This window comes from Copidosoma floridanum, unplaced genomic scaffold (assembly GCF_036245765.1).
Source record: "Copidosoma floridanum isolate Cflo_tuat_1 unplaced genomic scaffold, Cflo_Japanese_pri ptg000025l, whole genome shotgun sequence".
Classification (NCBI taxonomy): Eukaryota; Metazoa; Arthropoda; class Insecta; order Hymenoptera; family Encyrtidae; genus Copidosoma; species Copidosoma floridanum.
This window is the reverse complement of record NW_028321902.1, coordinates 5,231,251-5,253,005: the sequence shown is the minus strand read 5'-3', so window position 1 is coordinate 5,253,005 and position 21,755 is coordinate 5,231,251. Positions and strand designations below refer to the sequence as shown.

The window sequence follows — 21,755 nt, the reverse complement described above, 5'->3', positions numbered from 1 at the left end:
ACGACTGTATCTAGGAAAAAGTGAAAAATGTTTTTTGTACCCTTACATAGGAGCTCACAAATGTGTAATAAATAATGTTGAGTTCCATACCTTACTAAAGTTATCATCACAACAATTTGATTTTTAAAAGTGATTTTTTTTTTCAAAATCAAAAATTTTGATTTGATTTTAAAAATGATAAATAAATTATTTAAAAAAGAGCTAAGTTTATTATTGTTGAAACTTTATTTACACAGACATAATTGAAAATTCTGAAGATTATTTATTTACAATATCGATCAGCTTTCATCTTGCTACGCCTATCCAGCAAAGTTTCGTGAAAAATTCCAGTTTCTTTCGCCTTCTTCAACTCAGATATTTTATTTTTGCTTATTTTTAGTTTTTTGTCTTGGAACTTTTGGAATTTTCGTCTGCAAGAATTCATTTTTATGAGAAATCAGCCTTTATGCACTTATAAATGGATGTTTCTTTCAATTAGATTTACTTACACATAATTAACTTCAATTTCTTCTATCGATCCTAATTCCTCCTGTGGCATATCTTTATTTGGGTCATCAACTTCTTGAGTCATGCTCCTAATATGTACATACTCATTTGGGCCAGCTGTTAGTTTCGAGCAAACAATATCATCATCGTCAGTGACAGAAACAAAGCAGCTTGTATTGCCTAGTATGGCCGATTTTCCATCCTTGAATTGAACAAAACATTAATTTGTCCCATTGACGTAAGCAAAAATTAAAAACAATGAATTATTGCAATAAATACTTGAAAAACTGGTTCCCATTGTTCCATTGGTCCCACAGCATCACTCCTACCCACGACTACTCCCTTCTTGTCAACTCCAATGTACTTCCCGTAACCAGACTTTAAAGCTATTTTTGTCTCATTAATTGGAAATGCAGTTAAAATTTCCTCTGGATGAGGACCTTCACCTTCATCATGTGGAGCTCCAAGAGTAAATAGTCCATTATCAAGGGCTTTCACGTACGTAGAGTTACCAAACTCAATTGCCACAGTGCCTGTGATGTCCGTAATGTTTGTAGTTTTTTTCCAACCACCTACAGAGAAAAATTGTTGCATACACAATGAATTTATTAAATTTTGCATTACGTATAAAAAAAAAACTTGAATCTCAAGGTTATGTTAGCAGCAAACCAATGATTTGTCTTAAAAATAAATACGGTTTGTATAAAATTTTGTACCATGTCGAATAGTGTCATCATCGTCCTTTTCAGAGGTTGTTTTCTCGTCCCTTCCTTGCTTTTTGTGCTTCCTCTTTTTGGATCTGCAATAAATAGATCAATAACATACACTGCTCACCATTAACAATACTCGGTTACAACAAATAACAGTTACTTTTGTTTCTCTCCTTTGAGCACTAATTTTTTCGTTCGCACTTTATCGTACTCTGACATATTTAAGTACACTTATGTTATTTGGAGATATTTTTCGGAGCAACAACAAAACGAAATCCCCCTTCAACGTCAAAACGGAAAGGTAAACAAACTATCGCACAGTGGCACAGTCCAATCATTTCACAGCTCCGCTCACTCATGCGCTTTGGAATTGCACGGAATGATCGGTAATCGGTACTTTTTAAATTTTTTTCATAGTATTTGGAATTGTTTTTTGTCATTATTTCCCCCCTCTAAAAGTAACGCTTGGATAAATTGTTTTAATTTTTTGATTAAATTCTCACGTTTGTGTCGACACAGTACGCAAAATTGTAAATGTGATTACTCCTTTGTTTACATGATTTTCAAATGCATTATTATTATTATCATTGTATTTTTCTTCGTAAGTTTCTACTTGAATTTCAGTTGAGTTGCGAGAGTTTAAAGGATAATACGTTCAAAATTAAAGATTTTTTCGTTTACAAAAAGTTCGTGATCAAACGAGAGTTGCATTGAATGTAATAAAGTTTATTATTCGCAGTAACGATTTTTTACTATGTTAAACAAGTTACTCGATTATATTACCGAACGAGTTTTTTATTTACTGCGTACGTAGATCAAGTGTGTTTTACTGTTGAGCAAAACAATAGCTTCTATTAGCGAAAAAATGATTGAATTTTTTTACTTAGATAGGCCTTATCAGACAAAAAGTCAATATGAATTCAATTGGAAACGCCGCAACGATCGAACATTCGGGAGATTACATCGACGTACGTATTTATTAATATGGTGTTTATAAGTTACAATGTATATTTTAACGAAACAAAATTTCGTAGGCAATGTCGTGCAATTTGTATTCTTTGAACGAAGAATTGGAATCCATCGGAAAACACTCGATGGATCAGTGCGATCATATAGCTGAATGCATTGAATATGTCAATTCCAGGAATGACAATGTAAATAATTTTTTTTTTGTTTCTAAAATGAATATGCAAGTGCGCAAAAAAATTAAAAAAATTTTAATAACGTTCAGGTTTTGTCAAAGAAAATGCTGTTGTTGTTGGGAGATTCCCTGTCAATTAAAACTCATATTTTAAAAGCTAATAATATCTTGTACATCTGCGGGATGGAATTGAAAAAAATCAGAAATCAGATGCTGTGCGAGTCGTCAACAACTGCGGTAAAGAGTTCAGAGGTTGGTGCACAAAGTTATAGGTATCATAGATAACATGGAGAAAGTAAATTGGAATTTTATGTTTACAGGAGTACCAGCAGTTCCAAAAAGATTATAATCTCATCACCAATAGTATAACAAGTATTAAAACTCTTTTAGAAGAGCAAAGCAAATTAATTGGTATTTGTTTGGAAAAAGATGAAGAAAGACTGAAGGTAATTAACCAGTGTTTAACTCGATTAACTATTCTTAATTTGTAATTTAGTAATTTCACTGATATGATTTTTCAGGCCAAAACTGTTGTAGAAAATTCAGTGTGTGTTTGTAATCATAAGATTTCAGAGTGAAAACAAAAAAAAGGTATGTCCTACTGGTGTTAAGGAAGAAGTGCAGAACTACATTGCAGAAAATACAATTGCGAAAAAAGTAATTTATTTGTTTTCGTAATGAAATATAGTTATGCGCCATCTATTTTTAAGTGTTGTTATTGTTCTATAAATATAATAAAATTAAACGTAAATTGAAATAAAAACATTTCGAAAAGAATAACCTTTTTATTGACATATTATTCATATTTCCTTCTCGATCTGTCTGTTATACATTCTTTGAATACGTCATTAAAAATAATTATTTACGTGATGTAGCTCTTTAATCACAATATATGATACGAAATTAATCTCTTTCATTAAGTACATTTATAACACTGTATATCGATTTGTCACAATTTTCCAGAAAACGGAACTCCAACAATTTGTTTTGTTACATCAAGGCATTTGCTCCAAAGTACACCGTGCCTACCAATATATATATATATATTTTTTTTCTTAGATTTCCTTCAAGATCTTTGGCTTTTGGATGCAGTAGCGCCTTTACTTTATTGTACGAAAATCCATCAGTTACAGAATCTGAAAAATATCATGTCATTTTAATAAAGAAAAGTAATGCGTCTTGAAAACTATTGAAAAAAACAATTTTCATTGATTACCATATATTTTAAGTGCTAAAGTTCATCGGCATAAGAATGGTAAATTGTTGTTTAGTTTGCTCTGTAGCAGCAACCGCAGTTTCTTCATTTACACAAGCGCTTATACTGTCGAGGAGCGATTGTATGGCATTTCTGTTGGTTGGATGCTTTCTTTTTAAGTGTTCCCTTCGGTGTTTGCTCTCTTTGAAAGTTTTACCTGCAAGAATGAAAAAAAAATCTTTTGAAAATGACTAACTCATTATTGATCATAGCAAACAAGTATAAATTATTACCGCAATGCTCGCAAACGAAAGGCCTGGCAGCATCATGCGACCTTACATGGCTTTCGTAGTGGCTTTTTCGTACGAATCGTTTGTTACAAATACAACATTGATATTGGAAGCGACCTTCGTGAGCCGCCACGTGAGAGCTTAACGTCCACTTGGTTTTAAAAGTTTTACTACAATACTCGCATCTAATTTTCGATGCCGCGGACGGCGACGTGGACGACGTAGATGCACTGTTTAGGGGTTTCTGATGGCTAGACTTGCGGAGAAGCAACATGTCCTCGAGCCGGTAGTCATCGTCAGAAGCTATGGACGAAGCCGATGTGGTTGCTAATACTGGCACAGTCGTTGTTGTCAGGAGTTCCGTGGGACTGTTTAATGTTTGATAATGTATTTCTGCAGTAGCCGTTGGTGTCGTTGTGTTTTCAAACGTTATAATAGGCTCACTCTGTAGAAAAAGTTTTAAGAAAAAGTTGCTTCCTTGAATTTTTATTAAGTGTACGTATTCATGAAACAAAAATCAAACAAACCTTCATATGAGTTGGCAAGTGAGCATGAAGTAGGCTTTCGTCTTCAAAAGTCTTTTTGCAAAAATTACACGTGTATGGTGGTCCGCTTGTCGAAGTAATAATGGAATTAGTCCCGTTTTCGTGAATTTGTTTGTGTCTTTGTAAAATCGTTTCATTGTAAAATTGAGCTCCACACACAAGACACGGGTAAACTTGCTGATCTTGCATCTCAGTCTCCTTGTTTTCCCTTGTTTCGTGCCGCGCTATGTGTCGCTTAAGGTCATGCGCTCGCGAAAATGCTTTGCCATATCTACTACAGTTTGGATAAGGACAACCTGACGAATAAAAGTAATTGTATGTATACGTTTTGATTACTATGACAATTGATTTTTTTTGTTCAATCAACTTACCTTTTGTCTTGTCCTCCTTTATCCTAGGTGGATTGGTCTTGGGCTTAGAAATAGTTATTACCTTTTTCTCTGTGTTCTCAATGGGCTCTGGTTTGCAAATTACTTGCTGTTGAATATTCCTTGAAAGAGCCAACTGAGCTGAGAGAGGAATTACGATAGATATCGTGTCAGTACTTCCTGGAGCTAATATAGGCCCTAAGTGTATAGTTTGTGAATCAGCCAAAGTCATAGTACCAGCTTGATCTGTACTTATAATATCGTATTCAACTGAAAAAAAAAAAAATTCATTTTCTTATGAGACATGTAGTTTTTATGATTAAAATATAATAATTGATAACAAAATAAATGACCCCATTTATGTATCATTCATATTGTACACTTTTGCGTACTTGAACAAGAAAAAGGAAATAAAAGCTAGGATAGTTCATAAACGGTAAATAGAACGCTTAGCTGTAATAATGCAATTAATAAACAGATTAGTGCTGCTACAAAGTTCAAGAAACTTAACCTTTTTCCTCCTTCATTGTTGAAGCCAGAACTACGACGACAGTCTACCAGCAGACAATTTAAAAAAAATTGTAGTCTCAAAAAACGCACTCCTCCAATTCCAACAATCCCGAAACAATTGGATCTGTCTGGACTCTCTCTCACTCTGCAAAACCAAAAACAAAGACGTCGTCCGTTAGAAAAGGAGAAGATTAAGAAATAAAATATGCCGCAGAGAGCCATAGACTCTACTCTCTCTCTCTCTCTTCCGACATACGTATAGTTATACACTTTAAACACAATATGCTACAGTAGACAGTATAAGACAGCATACAGTGGGTTGTTGCATTTATACCTATATACATAGATCCAGTGTACTTGTACCCATACCCACCCATCATAAGTGCGGCAAAGAGAAGGAGCAACTCTAAAAGAGCATCAAGAAGAACGCGATCGGTCACTTTCAAGTTACGTCTTTCCTCTCTCTTTTTTAGCTTTAGCCCATTTCGTTTATTAATACTTATAGGGTCCACACTAATCTCTTTTTTTATATAATTTGTAATATATTGCAGCAATATCTAATGTACATACATCTTACGACTCCATTTATCGGCCTTGTCCGGGAATGTGTTACACTTTTACGGGTGGGTAAACACGCGGGTACAACATCCTGCCTTATCTTTTGTTTTCGTCTCATCATTTACATTTCAACTGACGCGACAAGAATGCCTAATCGGTTTACTTGTGTTGGTTTCATAATGTTATCAGGTTTTTTTTTTTTTTTTAATCACCATCATTATTATCAAGTATGTCAATATAAGTTATTAGAAAAATTTTTCGGATCACCAATGATAGCGATATTGAAATAAAAATTACACGGAATGATATTTTCACACGGGCAGCTTGGATAAGTATAGTTATTTTTTGGTGGCTCGCAATCAGATGGAGCCTATTACTCTCCAATACAATCAATTTTATCTGTTTCCCGTGATCTTCTCGACAAGCCCGCAAGACCTTGTTTCCTCAACTTTTATTTTGCCAAACTCGACGAAACACCCGATCAATAGTAATTAGGAGAAAAAAAAAACAAAAAAAAAACAAACTGATGTCGGGAACGGCGCAAAGGCATTTAGACACACTTTCTCATGACTCACATGTGTGTACACACAAATATAAGAAGGGCATCCGGTGATACATACATAACATACATGCTAAGCAACAGAGCAAGCATCAAAAGCAACTGTTCTCTCTCTCTTCCCTGATCCTTCATCATTCTCCTTCTCCCGCCTTTCTCCGGGGCTCTCTTTTCTCCAAATCATTACGTTGATTTTCCACTTTATTTTTTTTTTCTGTTATCTATAAAAAACCGGTATAAAATTTTCTTTGCCATTGATCTTATGAAAATCCACGTTAATAAAAGAATACAGACTCTAACTAACATAAATCGGCTACGTGGCTTCACTGAAAAATATTAAAAAATAACGGAAAAGTAAAATCGAGAAGAAAAGAAAATGCGCGTGGAGGAGAGCGGCATACATCTACGGATCCTCGCACGCGCAACTTGTGTACGTTATAGTTTGCCCCTTTCTTTCCCTTTTGCTATTCCCAACGTCCGTGTAAAGTATACTAGGTATTCCCCAACTGTCTTTTCCCTCCTCTTTTTTTTTCTCTCTCTTTAAAATTCCGTCGCTCTTCCACTACCGCACGGATCTTATAACATACAGCGTCAGAAGAAAAAAATGCCTATATAACACGTACATAGGCGCGTGTACTATATATAAATAACACATTTGACGCTCTGAAGAACGCCGAGTCATAAAACTCCACGAGATCGCTCATATTTTTTTCTTCTACTTTTTCTGGACCGTTTCAAAAATATTTTTATGATTTTTAGGACCCTATTGGTTACTCACTTGATTTTGTATGCAGATAAGTATCTCCTACAGCTGCTGCTACAAAAATTGTTACGTTGTTATTTTCAAGGTACTTGGTTATTGACATAATTTGCCACTGCTCAATATATTTAATGAAGAACCGTCAGTTGAATGTATATTGTTACATTACATTCTACTGTAAGCACTTTTTTTCGTGTATCCTTAAAATCGTTATTTATTTTACACTTGTAATCAACACTCAAAGCATACACCTGCTTTTGTTAATAAAGTTCAGTCACTTTAGCATATCACATCACTATAATTATCTGTATGCACACGTATGGACATACCACACAGCAATAAGAGAAAATGTTTGTAAAATTATTCTTGTTACAACAGTAGCAACAATTACTCTGTATTAAAAGAACTTGACCAGCCTTCTCCATACAGTTTGCTACATTTATATATTTCCATATATGATTGTGATTTGAACATATCAGATTCTACCAACTATTAACTGAGCAGCTGATCCAATCATCAAATTATAGTTGATAAGAATTCACGAGTCTCAAATAAACAAGTGAAAAACGAGACCAGCAAGTACTATAAGAGTTGATGCAGGTTGGGTACATCCACAATCTCTTAACAAAACTGGTAAAAACTGCACGTGCGTTAAATACGTAAGTACATATACGCTCGTGTGTGACTGTCTCTTGTAAAAATAGTGTTTTCATAGAAAACAAAAGAACTAGATCTTTTGTGTAGTTTGATGGACACACACTGTGCACTATACGACGAACTGTACGAGAGCAGTAGTTTCTCACGCGGACGGAAAGTATAACAATAAGTCGAGATCCAGTACCCAAGCGATGATTCTTTATTCCACTTTTTTCCTCGTGCTTCTGCAGTAAGGAATATACTTAGCTCTCGTAGCTTTCCGATGAACGACGACGCAACGACAAAACTCTCATGCATCCATATACGAAATGAAATGCGTAATACCTACACACCACTGTACACGCGTACGTGATGAAGGTTTAGGTACAAATTGTATAAGTATAGATATATTGTATATTTTATTACAGATCGTGGATCGTGCTCCGTGCTGAAACTGCTCAAATGGCGTGAGCGACGTGTGCGTTTTTCGTACACCAGCACCACAGAGCACCACCCATCCACGCGCTCGATGACCTCTCTCTCTTTATTTCCAAAAGCTCGTCCTCTCTTCGGTCATCTTGTTCTTGTACATGGGGAAGACGAAGATAGCCTCTAACCTCGCTTTCTCTCTCGTGCGTAATACCCTTACCTACCGTAACACAATATAGGTATATGGGTGCAGCAGCTTGCATGTAAGCACTAAAAAAGCACACTGTAAAAGTAGCGTAGGTGGTGGTGTATAAGAGGTTAGGTTGTGGAATGCACAAGTGAAGGCACAAGGTGTCCCGTTGTTCTGGATTGGATTGGGAGAGAGTGTGCATCTCACGTCCTGGATCCTGCAGGACTCTTGAAAATATGCTCTCTTCCTAATTTTCTACTCCTCTCCCTCGCGATCTCTCTCTCTACTCTTTCATCTCGTTCACCAGCCTGCTCTCAACACGTTCAAACTTTCTTCTCTTCTCCCTTTTTCTCACTTATTTTTTCCTCTCTCCTTATCTCTCTTCGTACTTTTTTCTTTTTAAATATTTAAATTAAGTATTTTCTTTTTAAATAAAAAAACAAAAAAAAAAAAAAACAACCAGGGGGGGGAAGCTAATCATAAAATTACGATGATTTAATTGTCATTATATTGGGTGACATAAATAATTTCTTGTGTTAGTTTTCAATGTAACCGGTACAAAGGATTTTATCGTAAAATTGAAACAAAAATATAACTGATCATAATTAATAATAGTATACTCACTCAGTGGATTTGAAACGAAGTTCGTGTATAACGTAATCATGTATCTAAATAATAGGAGAATAAAGTAATGTATTTAACATTGATAATTGACAATTTTTATTTGTAAAAATCGAGAGATTTACATAAAATTTAATACATGCATCTCGTTTTATATACTGTGGAGAGCATTTTTCAATAAAAATTTAATTAAAAAATTTATAGTTCCAACTAAAATTAAACTACACGCTCTGCTACATTATTTACGACAGTTGATTAGTTACCTTACAAAATCAATCGGCTTTTCGACTAATTTAACTTATTCATATATGGATATGCACCTAAATAACAATGTTGGATAATTCATGGGTCGCGTTGTAAATGATTCTTATTAATTATACTTACTAAACTATAAGGAATTACAATTAACATGTGAAGATAAATAAATGTACAAAGAAAAATTAACATCTTAATGCAACACGATAAATAAAATATAAAAATACGAGTCAATGAACCCTCTCTCTGTTTCCAACAGACGTTGTTTCATCGACACAAACAAATACAGATATCGTCAACATTTTTATACACAGCTCTTTTTTTATTTACAAGAATACAAAATTGTAAAAATCTAAACCACTTTCTACACCAGTGAAACGATGCCAACAAAAAAAAAGGGGCACAACTAAATCGGTTCCTCGTTGAGATCATCGGCGATCGTGTCCTTGATCCAAGAGGAGTAGTACTGTATCTTGGTGTAAACGTCGGGAAAGCCCGGCCGAGCGCAACCAGACCCGAAAGACGTGACCCCGACCAACTGCCAAGCACCATCGGGCCTCCTACACTGCAAGGGACCCCCGGAGTCACCCTGAAAAAAAAAAAAAAAAAAAAAAAAAAAAAAAAAAAAACATGTCCACTCTTAGTACACCTGGGCGAGTCCAAGATTAATCAACAATCAGTGTGCACACTCACGACGCAGCTTCCGGAGGAGCCGTCGGTGTTGCCAGCGCAGAGGTGCCCGTCGCGTATGGGCACCGATTTCCCGTAGGCCTTGAGACACTCCGCGAGCTCGAGCAGGGGCACGTTGGCCTCGAGAAGCGCCGAGGACAACGACGGCGACGGCCCGGAGCGACCCCATCCCGAAGTCACGCACTGCAGTCCCGGCCGTGATCCATCGTCCTCGGCCCCGTCGGGCAGACATATCGTCCTTACCACGCGCGACAGCGGCGCCGGGCGCGCCAGCTTCATCAGGGCTGTGGAACATGTCGTGCGACTGTTTGAAAATCCCGCGCTTTTACTGACCCGAGCAATCGCAGTGTTGCCAATGCGTGTGCTCTTTTTTGTCTGGGGGTGGGGGGGAAGTTTAAGTTGGCAACCGTGCTAGGGACAATTCTAGTTCCCAACCGGTACAAACGTGTCACATGTATGCGTGTCGAGCACGCATTGTCGTGTTGATATTCAGCGGAGACGGTCAGACGGTGAGGCACCCTGCTGCACGAGAGAAAGCCGGTGTTTTTTTGTTCTACGTGCATTGAACATATTACATTTATTTTTTTATATTTTATTGGCTTGACAGTTGTTTTCTCGAGTGGTGTCGGGGTCCATCAGGAGAGACACATCGTCAACTCTTCGAGTGATCTGTCATTGTCGAAAGTAAGTAAGTACACACGCATTCTTTTACAAACTGTCGCAATTGCGGTCGATGACGCAATTAACCGTGAAATTCGTGAGAGAGGACAATTATTTCAAGTCGTTGTCGAATGGTTTTCGGAGAAGTAAAAATTTTTCATATCTGCCTCTTAATTTGTTTTGGTTTCGAGTTTCGGTGTTTCGTTGCTTAAGCGCGCTCTCGGGACTATATATACAGGTATACGTACACGTGTAATCTCGATGCGCCGGGAAAGTTGTATACCTACTTACACGTTGAAATTTTGTTGCTCAATCGGTGATTAGTAATTTTACATTATCGTATATATATATATATAGGTTCGGTTGCAATGAAGACTAAGAAAGTTAAAAAGGATGAAGAAAAACCGATGAAGAGAGGCCGGCCGAAGAAAGAGGAGGTAATGCCTGAAGTCAAGGATGAGGACGATAGTCCGAGAAAAAAGGTGAAAAGGACGAAAAAGGCTGTTGGCCGGAAGGTAAAAAATGAAAATGCCGAGCAAGATTCCTTCGATGGATCTCCGTCGTTTAACAGGATGAAAGCTATCTCGAAGACCCGAACGTCCACTCCCAAAACTCCCAGGGGGGCCTCAAAAGTTTCGACCAAACGAAACGCAAACAAGAGCCTTGTGACGGCGGAAAAACAAGAAACGAATGTTACAATTGATTTTGAAGTCCCTATCCTGAACGAGAGTATTTTTAACAGTACTAACAATTCTCTAGATTTGAATAAAAGAGACGGCGTCTCGGAAAATCAGAGTGCCAATATGTTGATTACGCGCAGTAATGATGAAAACTTGCATGGGACAACAAATTCCCTGATGCGTTCAACCGTTGCTTTCGAAACAAACGACAAAGATGAAATATTATGCAGCATATGCCAACAGAGGCTCGATGACATTATTTTTTACGACAAGAGGCCATTGGATGGTAAATCGGAGGCAATGAGCATTGTGGATAATCGTCTGGTACTGTTTGACGGTCAGGAAAATAATGAGTTCTCTCAAGAGGACACGAGAGCGTACAACAAAATTACGTGTTTCAGTGTCTATTGTAAAAACGGTCATTTGTGTTCGTTTGATTCTGGATTAATCGATAAGGATAAAGAAATATATTTTTCTGGATACGTTAAACCAATTTACAGCGAAGACCCTATAATAACCGATGGCGTTGCTATTCCGGGGAAAAATTTCGGGCCTATTGTCGAGTGGTGGACTACTGGGTTTGATGTTGGAGAAAAACCGACGGTTGGTTTTTGCACCGAATTGGGAGATTACTTACTGATGGAACCTTCACCAGAGTATGCTTCTTTTATGGAAACTGCCACGCTCAAAATATTCGTCAGCAAAACAGTCATTGAATTCGTATTACACGAGCCCGATGCTTCGTACGAAGATTTATTGCGCAAACTTCAAGTAAGTCCTTGTCTTTTTCTACATTAAACGTGAAGATTATGCTCTATAATCGTTTTAACTTTTGTAGACAATACCAATGCCCGGAAACAAACCAGAAGTGTTTACAGAAGACGATTTGATGCGCCTTGCGCCGTTCATATGTATGCAGTTAATGTCTTTTGACGAATTGTCGAATCCTGCAGAACAACTGCTCGTCGTGTCACCTTGTATACGCCGGATGATGGATCTTGCCGGCATTGATTTCAGATATAATTATTTAAAGAAATCCCAATCAACGGTAAATTGAGCTTGATTGTAAATAAATAAAATTAAGTTTTGTCGATTGTTGAAAATCATATTTTCAGAGAATTGGGAGAGAAACCAGAGCAAATAAAAGGAAGAAGCGGTTGTACGATTCTGATGAAATTAATTCTAATCTTAGTCTAGTCTTGGATCATCGTAATCTCATTGAAGTCATTTTCCACTGCAATCAAACAAAAATTCCACAAGTAGTGAGTAAAAATACACTCAAGTGCGAGTGTTGCGTCAATTGCCGAAGGCCTGGATGCGGTGAGTGCCTCGGTTGTACGCTTAAAAAAAATTGCTGGCGAAAACGCTGTGCTTGGCGTGAAATACAAGACGCAAATATAGAAGACGAATGGCTAAGCAAATTCATTCCCACAAAAGATATACCCTTCAGTACTATAGCATACAACAACAAAATAACGGGCATCAAAGAATACAAAAAAGACGTGGCGTTGCTAGGTCCACCTATTGCATTTGATAATGGCGATTCTTACTATGAATCTGCAAAAGTGTCCGGTTTCCACATTAAATCTGGTGATTTTGTTTGTTTGCGCTCAAGTTTAACTTCAGTACCGCCTCAAATAATGAAAGTTCATTACATATATGAAAATAATTCCGGAGAAGCGATGTGCCACGCAAACTTCTACTGGTGGGGTAAAGATACTGTCTTGGGAGAGTTTTCAAATCCCAAGGAAGTGTTTAATATAGCATTGTGCAGTAACATTCCCCTTGCCAGTATTTCAAAAAAAGTAAAGGTCGTGGAGCGAAAAAAGCCTGTATTTTGGGACCAATCAAGTATAACATACATTGTTTTACAGTTAAATGTTTGGTTAAACAAATCATAACGATAAATTTTAATTTTCAGTCACTGCCCGAGAATTTAATGAGGATATTTATTTTTGTGAGAAATCGTTTGAACCGTTGACAGGAAAGTTCTACGATTTGCCAGTCGAGGACGAAACACTGAGAGAAAAGTCACAGACACCGTACAAGTTTTGTAAAATTCAAGTAGACGTAGATCACGCTGATGCACAAAAGAAACCTCGTGTCCTAACTAAGTTGGATGAAAAAGACAATAAAATAATGTACGAAAAAGTGTATTACAAAAATGAAGAGTATTTCGTGGGAAGTACGGTGTACATCAAACCCAGAAAATTATATTTTAAATTTCCGATGTCTAATAATAATGGTTTGTATATTTGTACTTTTGTTGAAAAATTTTTTAATTAGTCAAATGCCATTTGTTTTGGATCATAGCATACGTCGGTAGTGTAAAGAATGAAACGATTGATGACAAGAAGTATACAGAGTCCTACAGAATAAAAAAGAATCCAGTGAAGGAGTTGCAACATGAAATTCTACCAATTTTGGATATAGGGTTTATTACCGAACTGTTTTCTAGGGATGATAAAATATTTATGAGAGTTAAAAAGTTGTATAGACCAGAAAATACTCATGACGGTAAAAATTTAATCAAAAAGAGTAATTTGAATCAACTTTTTTGGAGTGAAGAAGGTATTACAATTCATTGTATAATTATAAAGTTTATAAATTTGATAATTGATTAATTTGCATTTTCTAGAGACCGAGATGGAGTTCACACATGTTATTGGCAAATGTTACGTAGTCCATAAAAATTCTATTAAAACTAGTGTCGACCAATGGACAGCTGGAGGTCCTGATCGATTTTATTTTTCAAAAGAATACCGGGACGAAACATTTGTCGACGTTAATAAGGAAAGATACAAGGGGTCAATTGTGATTCGTGACATTCCAAAAGAGCATCCCGTCACAAGAAAACTGAAAACGCTGAACATATTTGCTGGGTGTGGAGGTAAAATGACCACTTTTACAGGTATTGGCAAATTGATAATAACACGTAAATTACAGGCCTTGCAATGGGATTTCAAAGATCTGGTTTGGCAAGCATTAAATGGGCTATTGAACCTGATAAAGCTGCACTCTCTGTGTTTCAATTAAATATGACAAAGACTGAAGTCTTCAATACAAATGTCAAGTCGTTTTTGGAGGCAGTGAAAAATGTTCGTCTACGTACTTTAATGTTTCTAGTACCATTAAATTACAGTTATATTTAAGTACAATTTTTTTCCCCCAGGTTGAAGAAGAGCTTGACGAGCCAAAGATTCCAACGGAAGAAGTGGAATTTTTATGCGCGACTATTCCGGGCAAAAATTACAAGTCATTAGAAAACTTTAAAAATTCAGACGTCGCAACATTCATAGAGTATTGCGAATATTACCGACCAGTCTTATTTGCCATGGACGCGGACGAGAATCTTGTGAAACATAATGACTTTTTAAAGTTAACTTTAAGTTGTTTTGTAACGATTGGTTACCAAGTGACTTTTAATGTTATGCAAGTTGGGAATTTCGGAGTTCCTCAAAATCGAAAAAGGTTTGGCCTATTTTAATAAGATAGATAAATTAACGTATTGTACCTTTTATCATGATTATTATTTTAGATCAGTGATCTTAGGAGCTGCACCAGGGTACAAGTTACCAAGCTATCCGAAAAACTTGCACGTTTTTCCCAAGTCAATGTGTCAATTTCATGTCATTGTTGATGACAAAAAGGTATGTAATATTGATGTGCAAAATTCAATATTCACACTAATTTAATTACGTGTCTTTCAGTATTGTCCCATTGACGAATGGAATAATTCCGCGCCATTCCGCTCTGTTAATGTGCACGATGCCATATCAGACTTGCCACTCATAGCTCATGGACAGTATAAAAACGATTTAGGTTATTACGGCAAACTTTTAACTCACTATCAAAAATTGGTAAGGTTCTGTTTTAATTTTGGCTTGAAAAAAAAAAAAAAGAAGATACGTAAAATTGAATGGCAATTTTTATCTGTACAGATGCGGCTTGGTGTGTCAGAAAACGATATGTTTGATCACGAGTGCAAAAAATTCAGTGCTTTAGTACATGTCAGATTTTTACTGTTACCCCTATCACCTGGATCTGACTGGCGAAATTTGCCCAACTCCGACATGAAGTTAATCGATGGATCTCATACGAAAAAACTGTACGTTCACATTCTTATAATAAGAAATACCGTCTTTTTTGTTCCAACTCATCTTTTTTTTTTTTTTTACTTTTTTCAGTATTTACACGCACGACGATACAGACGCCGGTAAGAACTCTGCCGGCGACATGAGAGGTGTGTGTAGTTGCGCAAACGGAAGTGTCTGTGATTCAAACTACAGACAAGAGGACACCATAATACCGTGGCATCTTGTGCACTCTGCCAAGCGGCATAATCAATGGGCCGGTCTATACAGTAGATTGCAATGGGACGGTTACTTCGGAAACATCACGAACCCTGAACCTTTGGGCACGGAGGTAAGTGTAATTATAATCTTCATATTAAAACGCGGGATGAGTTAAGCATCAATGTTTATTTTTTCAAAAGGGCCCGGTGATACATCCCCAGCAACCTCGAGTTGTAAGCGTACGCGAGTGCGCTCGATCTCAAGGTTTCCCGGATGATTTCAAGCTAGGAGATGCCGTGAGTACGCACGATAAGTACCGGCTTATCGGCCAGTCGACTTCGCCCCTGCTTTCCTTGTGTCTTGGAAGTGAAATTAAGAAAAGCCTTTTGTGAGACTTCTCACCCAACGTATCGATAAGTACTTAGTCTCGTTTATATCGATACATTAATTACTTTAAGTTGAAGAAACATCTTACACATAAAATGTGTAGTCTTGGATTACGACACACTTAAGATTGTATGCGTCAAAACTCAATCACAAATCCAAAGAACGTAATATTAGTAGATTGAACGCTGCAGCGTTGTTTATTTTTTTTTTTTACAAGTTTTGACCATTTGTATACGTTTTTCTCGTACAAACCCGACTAGGTACGATAATATTTGATTGACCGAATGTATATCGCGCATTTGTTCTTCTTTTTTTATAATTAAATAAACGAAAGAGAATCGAAAAAAAAAATTGTCGATGATTACTCACCAATGTCATGAACGTAATTTTCAAAGCGCTCGTGAAGAATGACCCTCTCGACGGGCAGTCGAGCCGACCCACGACCTCCCGAGTCCAGTTCCCATTCGCCCACCACAGCCGTCCACAAAGCGCCGATCGGTAGATTGAACAGGTCGCTGTGAAAAAAAAAAAAAAAAAAAAAGACAATTTTCACAGCGTCGAAACAACATTTATTTTATCACACTCGATATTATACTAAAGGTAATTACTTGTGAATGCAGTGCCCAGCCGTGAGAACCCAGCTCTGATCGATGAGCACCCCACCGCACCAGTGGCCGATGAACCCGAGCTTCGGATGGAGCAGCTGAAGAGAAACCTGCCACGGCCAGGAGCCCCGTCTGCTCGGCTTGCCGTTGAATATGCGTCCTCGGGTCGCCCCGGTCTCCTCGACATCGTCCCGGTTGTTGTTGCCGTGGTGGTGGTGACGGGGTTGCCGCTGCCAGACTGCTGGACATCCACATTCTGCCGTTCAACAGCGCACACACACATTTTGTTTTTTTCTTTCTCTCTCTCTCTTACCTCGCGTCATCATCATCGTCTTAGCACTGATTATGTGACACTTTGTGTTTCTTTTTTTTTTTATTCTCTCTTTCTCTCACCCCGCGACCCCACCCCCGTCGTTTTCTTTGCTTAATAAATTCTCGGAAGGGGGGAGGCCGAGGGTTGATGATTTCGAGTTGTTTTTGTTATTAATTTCCGTAGGCTCGACATACTTACTGGTGTGGTCGTCTTTCATCGCCTTCATCATCGAGAGGCTCCTTTGGACGAGCGCGAAAAATATGATCGCGCAGACCTTGAATTGCAGATTCATCGTTTCTCTCTCTCTCTCTCTGCCGAAATAATCACACAAACGACGAAAAATGGAAAAGAAAAAAAGAAAAAGAAGGGTTTGTCGGAAGGTAGCTTTTCTTCGATCCGTCAACCGGCTGCTCGTCCACCGGGCCTCGGCGTCATTGCCCGTCGTCGGCGCGCTTTCCGCACGACAATCCACGAATTCGTAATCCAAGCACTTCCGTTATTTTCGACCGGTTTTGGCAATTACTAGCCTTTCGCATTCTCACGTCTTTAAATCAACTGTACTTTTTTTTCTTCGCTCCTCTTGTCCTAGATTTGAAAAAGAAAAAAAAAAAAAAATTGTTTACTTCAACTATAACGTTCACACGCGTGCAAAGCCTTATCGACTGTTATTCCATTTTCCTGATTTTGCCAACTACCACTTTTCTGTCGAATCTACACTAATGCAAACATGGTAAAAAAAAAAAAAAACACACACACACACCCCAAAATAGCGGTGAAACGCCCGTAGACCCAAAGGGGTCCAGCAGCACCGCAAGTCAGCGCGCGACACCGAGTGAACTGCACATTATAGCATCGACGGGGCGGCCGTGGCTAGCGGCGCGGCAGCCTATAGCTCCTTCGACACATGGGGGGGTATACTTACACACCGAAGGAAAGTGATACCGGGGAGGAAATAAGTCGTCGTGGAGAAGGAGGCTCATTCACTTTCTAATTTTCAGCGATCCCTCCTCAACGAACTCTATATACGTATACATGTATATAATGCGAGATGCTGTGAATTGTTTCGAACGTGTGCGCGCAATTGATTGTAAAAGTTTGCGTGCGATTGAATGATAGCGGGATTTTTCGGGGTGACGGTCGAGGTCGTTCGCCGATTTTTTCGGGCCGATCGTCGAGCGACGGGAGGTACACCGTAACGAAAAAAAAAAAAGAATGTTTTTGCATTGATAAGAAAGTACACGGAGCTATATACGTGTATCCCTTGCGATCTAAACTTTCACGTTAAAATTGTGCATACCTCGTAACCAGTCGAGCTTGGGGGGGGGGGGGATAAAAGCAACAGCAAGAGTCCAGATATCGATATCATTCCTTCGTGGCCGAAATCAATTGTTCCGTGGGCGTGTAAAAAATATATTCTTGCATTATCAACGCGAAATGATCGGTAATCCGTAGGGATACACAAAATCGGGGCCGTTTGTAGAGTATATATGTACACTGTTGTACAATACCCGAAATCCGTTCTCGCGCGAATTCACCCATAAAGGAGATTTATCACAACAACAACGGCTCTCTCGACGAGAAAAAAAAAAAAAAAGAAAAAAAAAAAAACATTTCCCCAAGTACTTCTGGCTGTTTACTGTACAATACGTACACGATAGTGTACTTTCACTGTGTGTTGTTGTTTCTCGCTGTTGTTGGGCCAAAACGTTTTTACATGTCTCGCGGGCGATGAGGAAAATACTGGGAGGGAAAAAGGAAAAATATCGGGAGAAAATCCCCGCGCGAGAGTGTGTGCACTGCGGCGGCTGACCGGCAGCTAGTGTAATTATTATATTCGCTCGAACGTGCAGGTCTTGAACTTGAATCTATATACTATGATGATTGCGTGAAGAAAAAAAAAGGTGAGCGCCTGATGGTATAATTACCGGTCGTTGGCGCTTGTTCTTGCGCGCCGAAATAAAAAAAAAAAAAAGGCAAGTAGATTACGAGCCGTCGTTCCCCGCTGACCGAGTTCTTTTTTTTTTTTTTTGTGCCTACGGGAGAGAAGAAAAAAATGTAGCATCATTTTTCAACAAGCTCTATGGGAGTGTTAATGACGACGCGTGTGTGCTGCGGGTGATGATAAATTAAAAAAAGGAGCAGCCTTTCTCTATTTGTTTCGGATGATAAATCGACGCCTCCTCGATATCGGCACGTGACGTATGTACCGCAGCGTATGGTTGAAGAACTTTTACTTTTGTCTCGGGGAGGAGGACCGAGGACACTTTCTAAGTGTATGTATCTATACTTCGGTATGGGCGCGCACATACGTCCACTATACACCATCCCTTCCGGAAAAAGTATATAATTTAGGCATTTATTTTTTTTTAAATAAAAAGAAAGGACATTTTTTGTTGTGTTCGACCTTTGGGACGCTCTGGTGCCTCGTCACTTTGCTATGTGTGTTACACACGGGTTCGAAAGTAGAAAATGCATGCAGGGGTCAACGGCAACGGCATGCACGTGCACACCGCGAAACTTGAGATGTTTTCCTCGAGCGCGCGCTTTTAATGTTAATCCTCGGGTGTATGTACGTACGTGCGCTGTATAAGTTCAAGGGGAAATTGAGTCACGACGAATTTTTGGGTCTACAAAAAAGAAAAAAAAAAAAAAAAGTGGGTTGTCGCTCCGAAAAGGAGGAGAGAGAAAAACAGGTTAATTCGACGAGACGCCTCGTCCTCTCTCTCCCATGACCGGTTAATGGTGTGTAATACGGTTTTATTGTATTATTATTTTCACCCGATGCAATGGGTATACATGTATACGCCCGCGAGATAAATAAACCCGGTGATGCTGCAATCATCAAAGAAGTCGATGATGAGCTCTCGAGTGTATCGAGGTCGTGCTCCATTACCCGGGGCCCGATCGTTTCGTTTCTCACCGCGTACCACACTTCATTATATACATGTACAACCTTCGATCTTGCACTGTTAATACGTTTTCGATAAATGTACTATTATACTCTGTGGTCATACATGAACAATCTATTTTCATGCAATCTTCGTAACCGGTGGAAGTGCTGCACACGCTCTCGATTATCATTACTGTTGTTGTTGGATCTATTGTCAAAAAAAAAAAAAAAGTCTCTCGTCAACCTGCTGCCACATGAATAATTCATACAGTCTATATAATATACACCTGTAAAAAGAAAATTTAATCTTTGTCCACTTCCATAAGAGAAAAATAAAAAAAGGGAATCTATAGATTTCAGATCAATTATACGTTGTTCGAAATCCGTTAAATTAAAAAATAAATGAATTCTGTTTGTAATTGAACATATGCTAAACAGGTGTTTGTGCGAGTTACATTTGACCCAAAGTTTTTGTTAAAAATACTCTAATCTCGTGTATTTTAGTCCTGTGCTAACTATTATCATACACTGATTTTGTGTGGTTATTAATATTACTTCAAGTAAGAAAATACACATAAATTTATATGATTTTGACCTTTAATTTGGGTAACTCAGTAAATTACCCAAAATGTTCATTTGTGATGTGGTACTTGTATTCAAACACCTCATTTTGTATAAATATCACACACTACAAACTATTACCCAAAGATAAAAAAAATATAGAATATGGTATTGAAAAATGATATGTTAATATATTTAGAACAAAATTATCAATCGCGTTGGAAAACATAAACGCGTGCACAGGACATACATGGAGAGTACATCTCCAAAAGCACAAGTACTGTAAAAGGGCGGGGGGGGGGGGCTTTACTCCCGCGGTCGAGAGTACCAATAAATAAATAAGTGGCCTGCACAAGTTTTCTCCTCGCGGAGCTTCCATCCCACGCGAATCGTTAAAAAAGCTCCCTCTCTCGCCTCTCATTTCCAATTTCTTCGGAGGCGCGCGAAAAGAAAATCGCGCCTAATTTATTTTACGTCCCTCCCCACACGACAAAATCGATTTATAACCGAGAAAGTCCGTATGTGCACACACACACACCTGCGACTAGACAACGAAAAAAAAAAAAAAGAAAGAAATATATAACTACCATGGATCGCGAGAAAAGGGAAAGGAAAAGAGTACACGAATCGATTATCCGGCTTCTCGACGCACTTTCTCGCAAGGGAGGAGGCGCGCCTGTGCAGTGTTACGTCTTTTTGCAAAATTATGAAATTCTAAAGGACACTGCGCCCCTAGCCCCTACTATACTTATACACACGCAGTGCACACACCATACATCACACACACTGATGTGCGCTAGTATATATTTATACATACAGAGGAGAGATAGACACTTTCGCTTAGGCGCGAAAGTGTAAATCGCGTGCGAAAAGTGGGCCTCTCTCTCCCCCTTATCTGCCGGCCGAATCACTCCTTGCCGCCGCGTGTATACGTATATATTCACTTTCCTTCGACTCTAAGTACGTGCATGTAGGAAAAGCCATTCATCGTGTCTGATGTTAACCTTGGCCGCTATATATACAACCACACAACACCCTCTTGGAAGAATACGCGTTTTTTTTTGTGTGTGCTCTCTGCTCTCAAGGGGGGTGGGGGGGACTAGTGGTACCATTGTGCGCGGGGTGTTTGGAGAAATTTCGCCGTGAATTAGAAACCTATATACGGTTTTTTTCGGCTCTTATTTTCGCACTCCGGTTGCGCCCCTCATCGAGATGGGCTTTTTTTCTCTCTCTGTGTGGGAGGAGGAGGAGGAGAGGTGTATTTTTTTTTTATTTTCGGGAAAGCGCTCTGTACGTGTAATTATGCGCACGGGGATTTGGTTTGTTAATTAGTGCAATTGCGTGTTATATGCATAAACGCATCACTCACGCCGTCGCGTTTTTCAAACTGTTGGTGTTCGTTGAAAATCGTTGAATGAAAGTTT

General features: G+C 38.4%; 5 protein-coding genes across 9 annotated transcripts; 2 read left to right on the top strand and 3 right to left on the bottom strand.

Moving 5' to 3' along the window:
* Positions 1 to 207: 207 nt before the first annotated feature.
* Positions 208 to 1,497, bottom strand: FRG1 (FSHD region gene 1). Its single transcript, XM_014348438.2, has 5 exons — positions 1,357 to 1,497; positions 1,203 to 1,285; positions 766 to 1,058; positions 489 to 688; positions 208 to 410 (listed from the first exon to the last, which is right to left on the bottom strand). The coding sequence occupies exons 1-5, from the start codon at positions 1,413 to 1,415 to the stop codon at positions 263 to 265; spliced, it is 783 nt and encodes a 260-aa protein (XP_014203924.2). The 5' UTR covers positions 1,416 to 1,497; the 3' UTR covers positions 208 to 262.
* Positions 1,498 to 2,233: 736 nt separating this feature from the next.
* On the top strand, positions 2,234 to 3,029 carry LOC106636145 (uncharacterized). Its single transcript, XM_014348440.3, has 4 exons — positions 2,234 to 2,350; positions 2,428 to 2,589; positions 2,658 to 2,783; positions 2,859 to 3,029. The coding sequence occupies exons 1-4, from the start codon at positions 2,234 to 2,236 to the stop codon at positions 2,913 to 2,915; spliced, it is 462 nt and encodes a 153-aa protein (XP_014203926.2). The 3' UTR covers positions 2,916 to 3,029.
* A 108-nt stretch (positions 3,030 to 3,137) lies between these two features.
* On the bottom strand, positions 3,138 to 8,656 carry LOC106636137 (uncharacterized). Of its 2 annotated transcripts, none has more exons than XM_014348432.3 (7): positions 7,138 to 8,656; positions 5,247 to 5,390; positions 4,739 to 5,005; positions 4,350 to 4,663; positions 3,826 to 4,267; positions 3,554 to 3,749; positions 3,138 to 3,473 (listed from the first exon to the last, which is right to left on the bottom strand). In XM_014348432.3, exons 2-6 carry the CDS (start codon positions 5,260 to 5,262, stop codon positions 3,562 to 3,564), a joined length of 1,227 nt encoding a protein of 408 aa, XP_014203918.2. In that variant the 5' UTR covers positions 5,263 to 5,390; positions 7,138 to 8,656; the 3' UTR covers positions 3,138 to 3,473; positions 3,554 to 3,561. The 2 variants fall into 2 exon arrangements, with proteins under 2 accessions (XP_014203918.2, XP_089451527.1); XM_089595401.1 differs by lacking the exon at positions 7,138 to 8,656 and adding an exon at positions 5,816 to 5,980.
* A 909-nt stretch (positions 8,657 to 9,565) lies between these two features.
* On the bottom strand, positions 9,566 to 17,172 carry LOC111643944 (chymotrypsinogen A). Its single transcript, XM_089595490.1, has 5 exons — positions 17,079 to 17,172; positions 16,571 to 16,823; positions 16,332 to 16,477; positions 9,944 to 10,224; positions 9,566 to 9,839 (listed from the first exon to the last, which is right to left on the bottom strand). Exons 1-5 carry the CDS (start codon positions 17,170 to 17,172, stop codon positions 9,657 to 9,659), a joined length of 957 nt encoding a protein of 318 aa, XP_089451616.1. The 3' UTR covers positions 9,566 to 9,656.
* Positions 10,409 to 16,600, top strand: LOC106636122 (DNA (cytosine-5)-methyltransferase PliMCI). Of its 4 annotated transcripts, none has more exons than XM_089595303.1 (15): positions 10,409 to 10,624; positions 10,958 to 12,051; positions 12,119 to 12,328; positions 12,396 to 13,131; positions 13,202 to 13,525; positions 13,594 to 13,851; positions 13,919 to 14,170; positions 14,227 to 14,378; positions 14,453 to 14,751; positions 14,819 to 14,930; positions 14,991 to 15,140; positions 15,222 to 15,388; positions 15,468 to 15,705; positions 15,776 to 15,992; positions 16,583 to 16,600. In XM_089595303.1, the coding sequence occupies exons 2-14, from the start codon at positions 10,969 to 10,971 to the stop codon at positions 15,965 to 15,967; spliced, it is 4,173 nt and encodes a 1,390-aa protein (XP_089451429.1). In that variant the 5' UTR covers positions 10,409 to 10,624; positions 10,958 to 10,968; the 3' UTR covers positions 15,968 to 15,992; positions 16,583 to 16,600. The 4 variants fall into 4 exon arrangements, with proteins under 4 accessions (XP_089451429.1, XP_089451428.1, XP_089451426.1 ...); XM_089595302.1 differs by lacking the exon at positions 16,583 to 16,600 and adding an exon at positions 16,034 to 16,252; XM_089595300.1 differs by lacking the exon at positions 16,583 to 16,600 and having other exon boundaries at positions 15,776 to 16,252.
* Positions 17,173 to 21,755: the final 4,583 nt, after the last annotated feature.

Bases quoted from the DNA above. Each gene is read 5' to 3' on its own strand.
- FRG1 (XM_014348438.2), bottom strand. From the start codon at position 1,415: ATGTCAGAGTACGATAAAGTGCGAACGAAAAAATTAGTGCTCAAAGGA. The intron at 689-765 runs GTATTTATTGCA...GTTCAATTCAAG, and splicing joins AATGGGAACCAGTTTTTCAA to GATGGAAAATCGGCCATACT. The intron at 411-488 runs GTAAGTAAATCT...GAATTCTTGCAG, and splicing joins GAAATTGAAGTTAATTATGT to ACGAAAATTCCAAAAGTTCC.
- LOC106636145 (XM_014348440.3), top strand. From the start codon at position 2,234: ATGTCGTGCAATTTGTATTCTTTGAACGAAGAATTGGAATCCATCGGA. The intron at 2,351-2,427 runs GTAAATAATTTT...AATAACGTTCAG, and splicing joins TCAATTCCAGGAATGACAAT to GTTTTGTCAAAGAAAATGCT. The intron at 2,784-2,858 runs GTAATTAACCAG...ATGATTTTTCAG, and splicing joins AAGATGAAGAAAGACTGAAG to GCCAAAACTGTTGTAGAAAA.
- LOC106636137 (XM_014348432.3), bottom strand. The intron at 4,664-4,738 runs GTAAGTTGATTG...TTTATTCGTCAG, and splicing joins AAAGGAGGACAAGACAAAAG to GTTGTCCTTATCCAAACTGT. The intron at 3,750-3,825 runs GTAATAATTTAT...TCATTCTTGCAG, and splicing joins TTTCGTTTGCGAGCATTGCG to GTAAAACTTTCAAAGAGAGC.
- LOC106636122 (XM_089595303.1), top strand. From the start codon at position 10,969: ATGAAGACTAAGAAAGTTAAAAAGGATGAAGAAAAACCGATGAAGAGA. The intron at 14,931-14,990 runs GTATGTAATATT...CGTGTCTTTCAG, and splicing joins TCATTGTTGATGACAAAAAG to TATTGTCCCATTGACGAATG. The intron at 15,706-15,775 runs GTAAGTGTAATT...TTTTTTCAAAAG, and splicing joins CTGAACCTTTGGGCACGGAG to GGCCCGGTGATACATCCCCA.
- LOC111643944 (XM_089595490.1), bottom strand. From the start codon at position 17,172: ATGAATCTGCAATTCAAGGTCTGCGCGATCATATTTTTCGCGCTCGTC. The intron at 16,478-16,570 runs GTAATTACCTTT...TTTTTTTCACAG, and splicing joins GCTGGGCACTGCATTCACAA to CGACCTGTTCAATCTACCGA. The intron at 9,840-9,943 runs GTGAGTGTGCAC...TTTTTTTTTCAG, and splicing joins GCTCCTCCGGAAGCTGCGTC to GGTGACTCCGGGGGTCCCTT.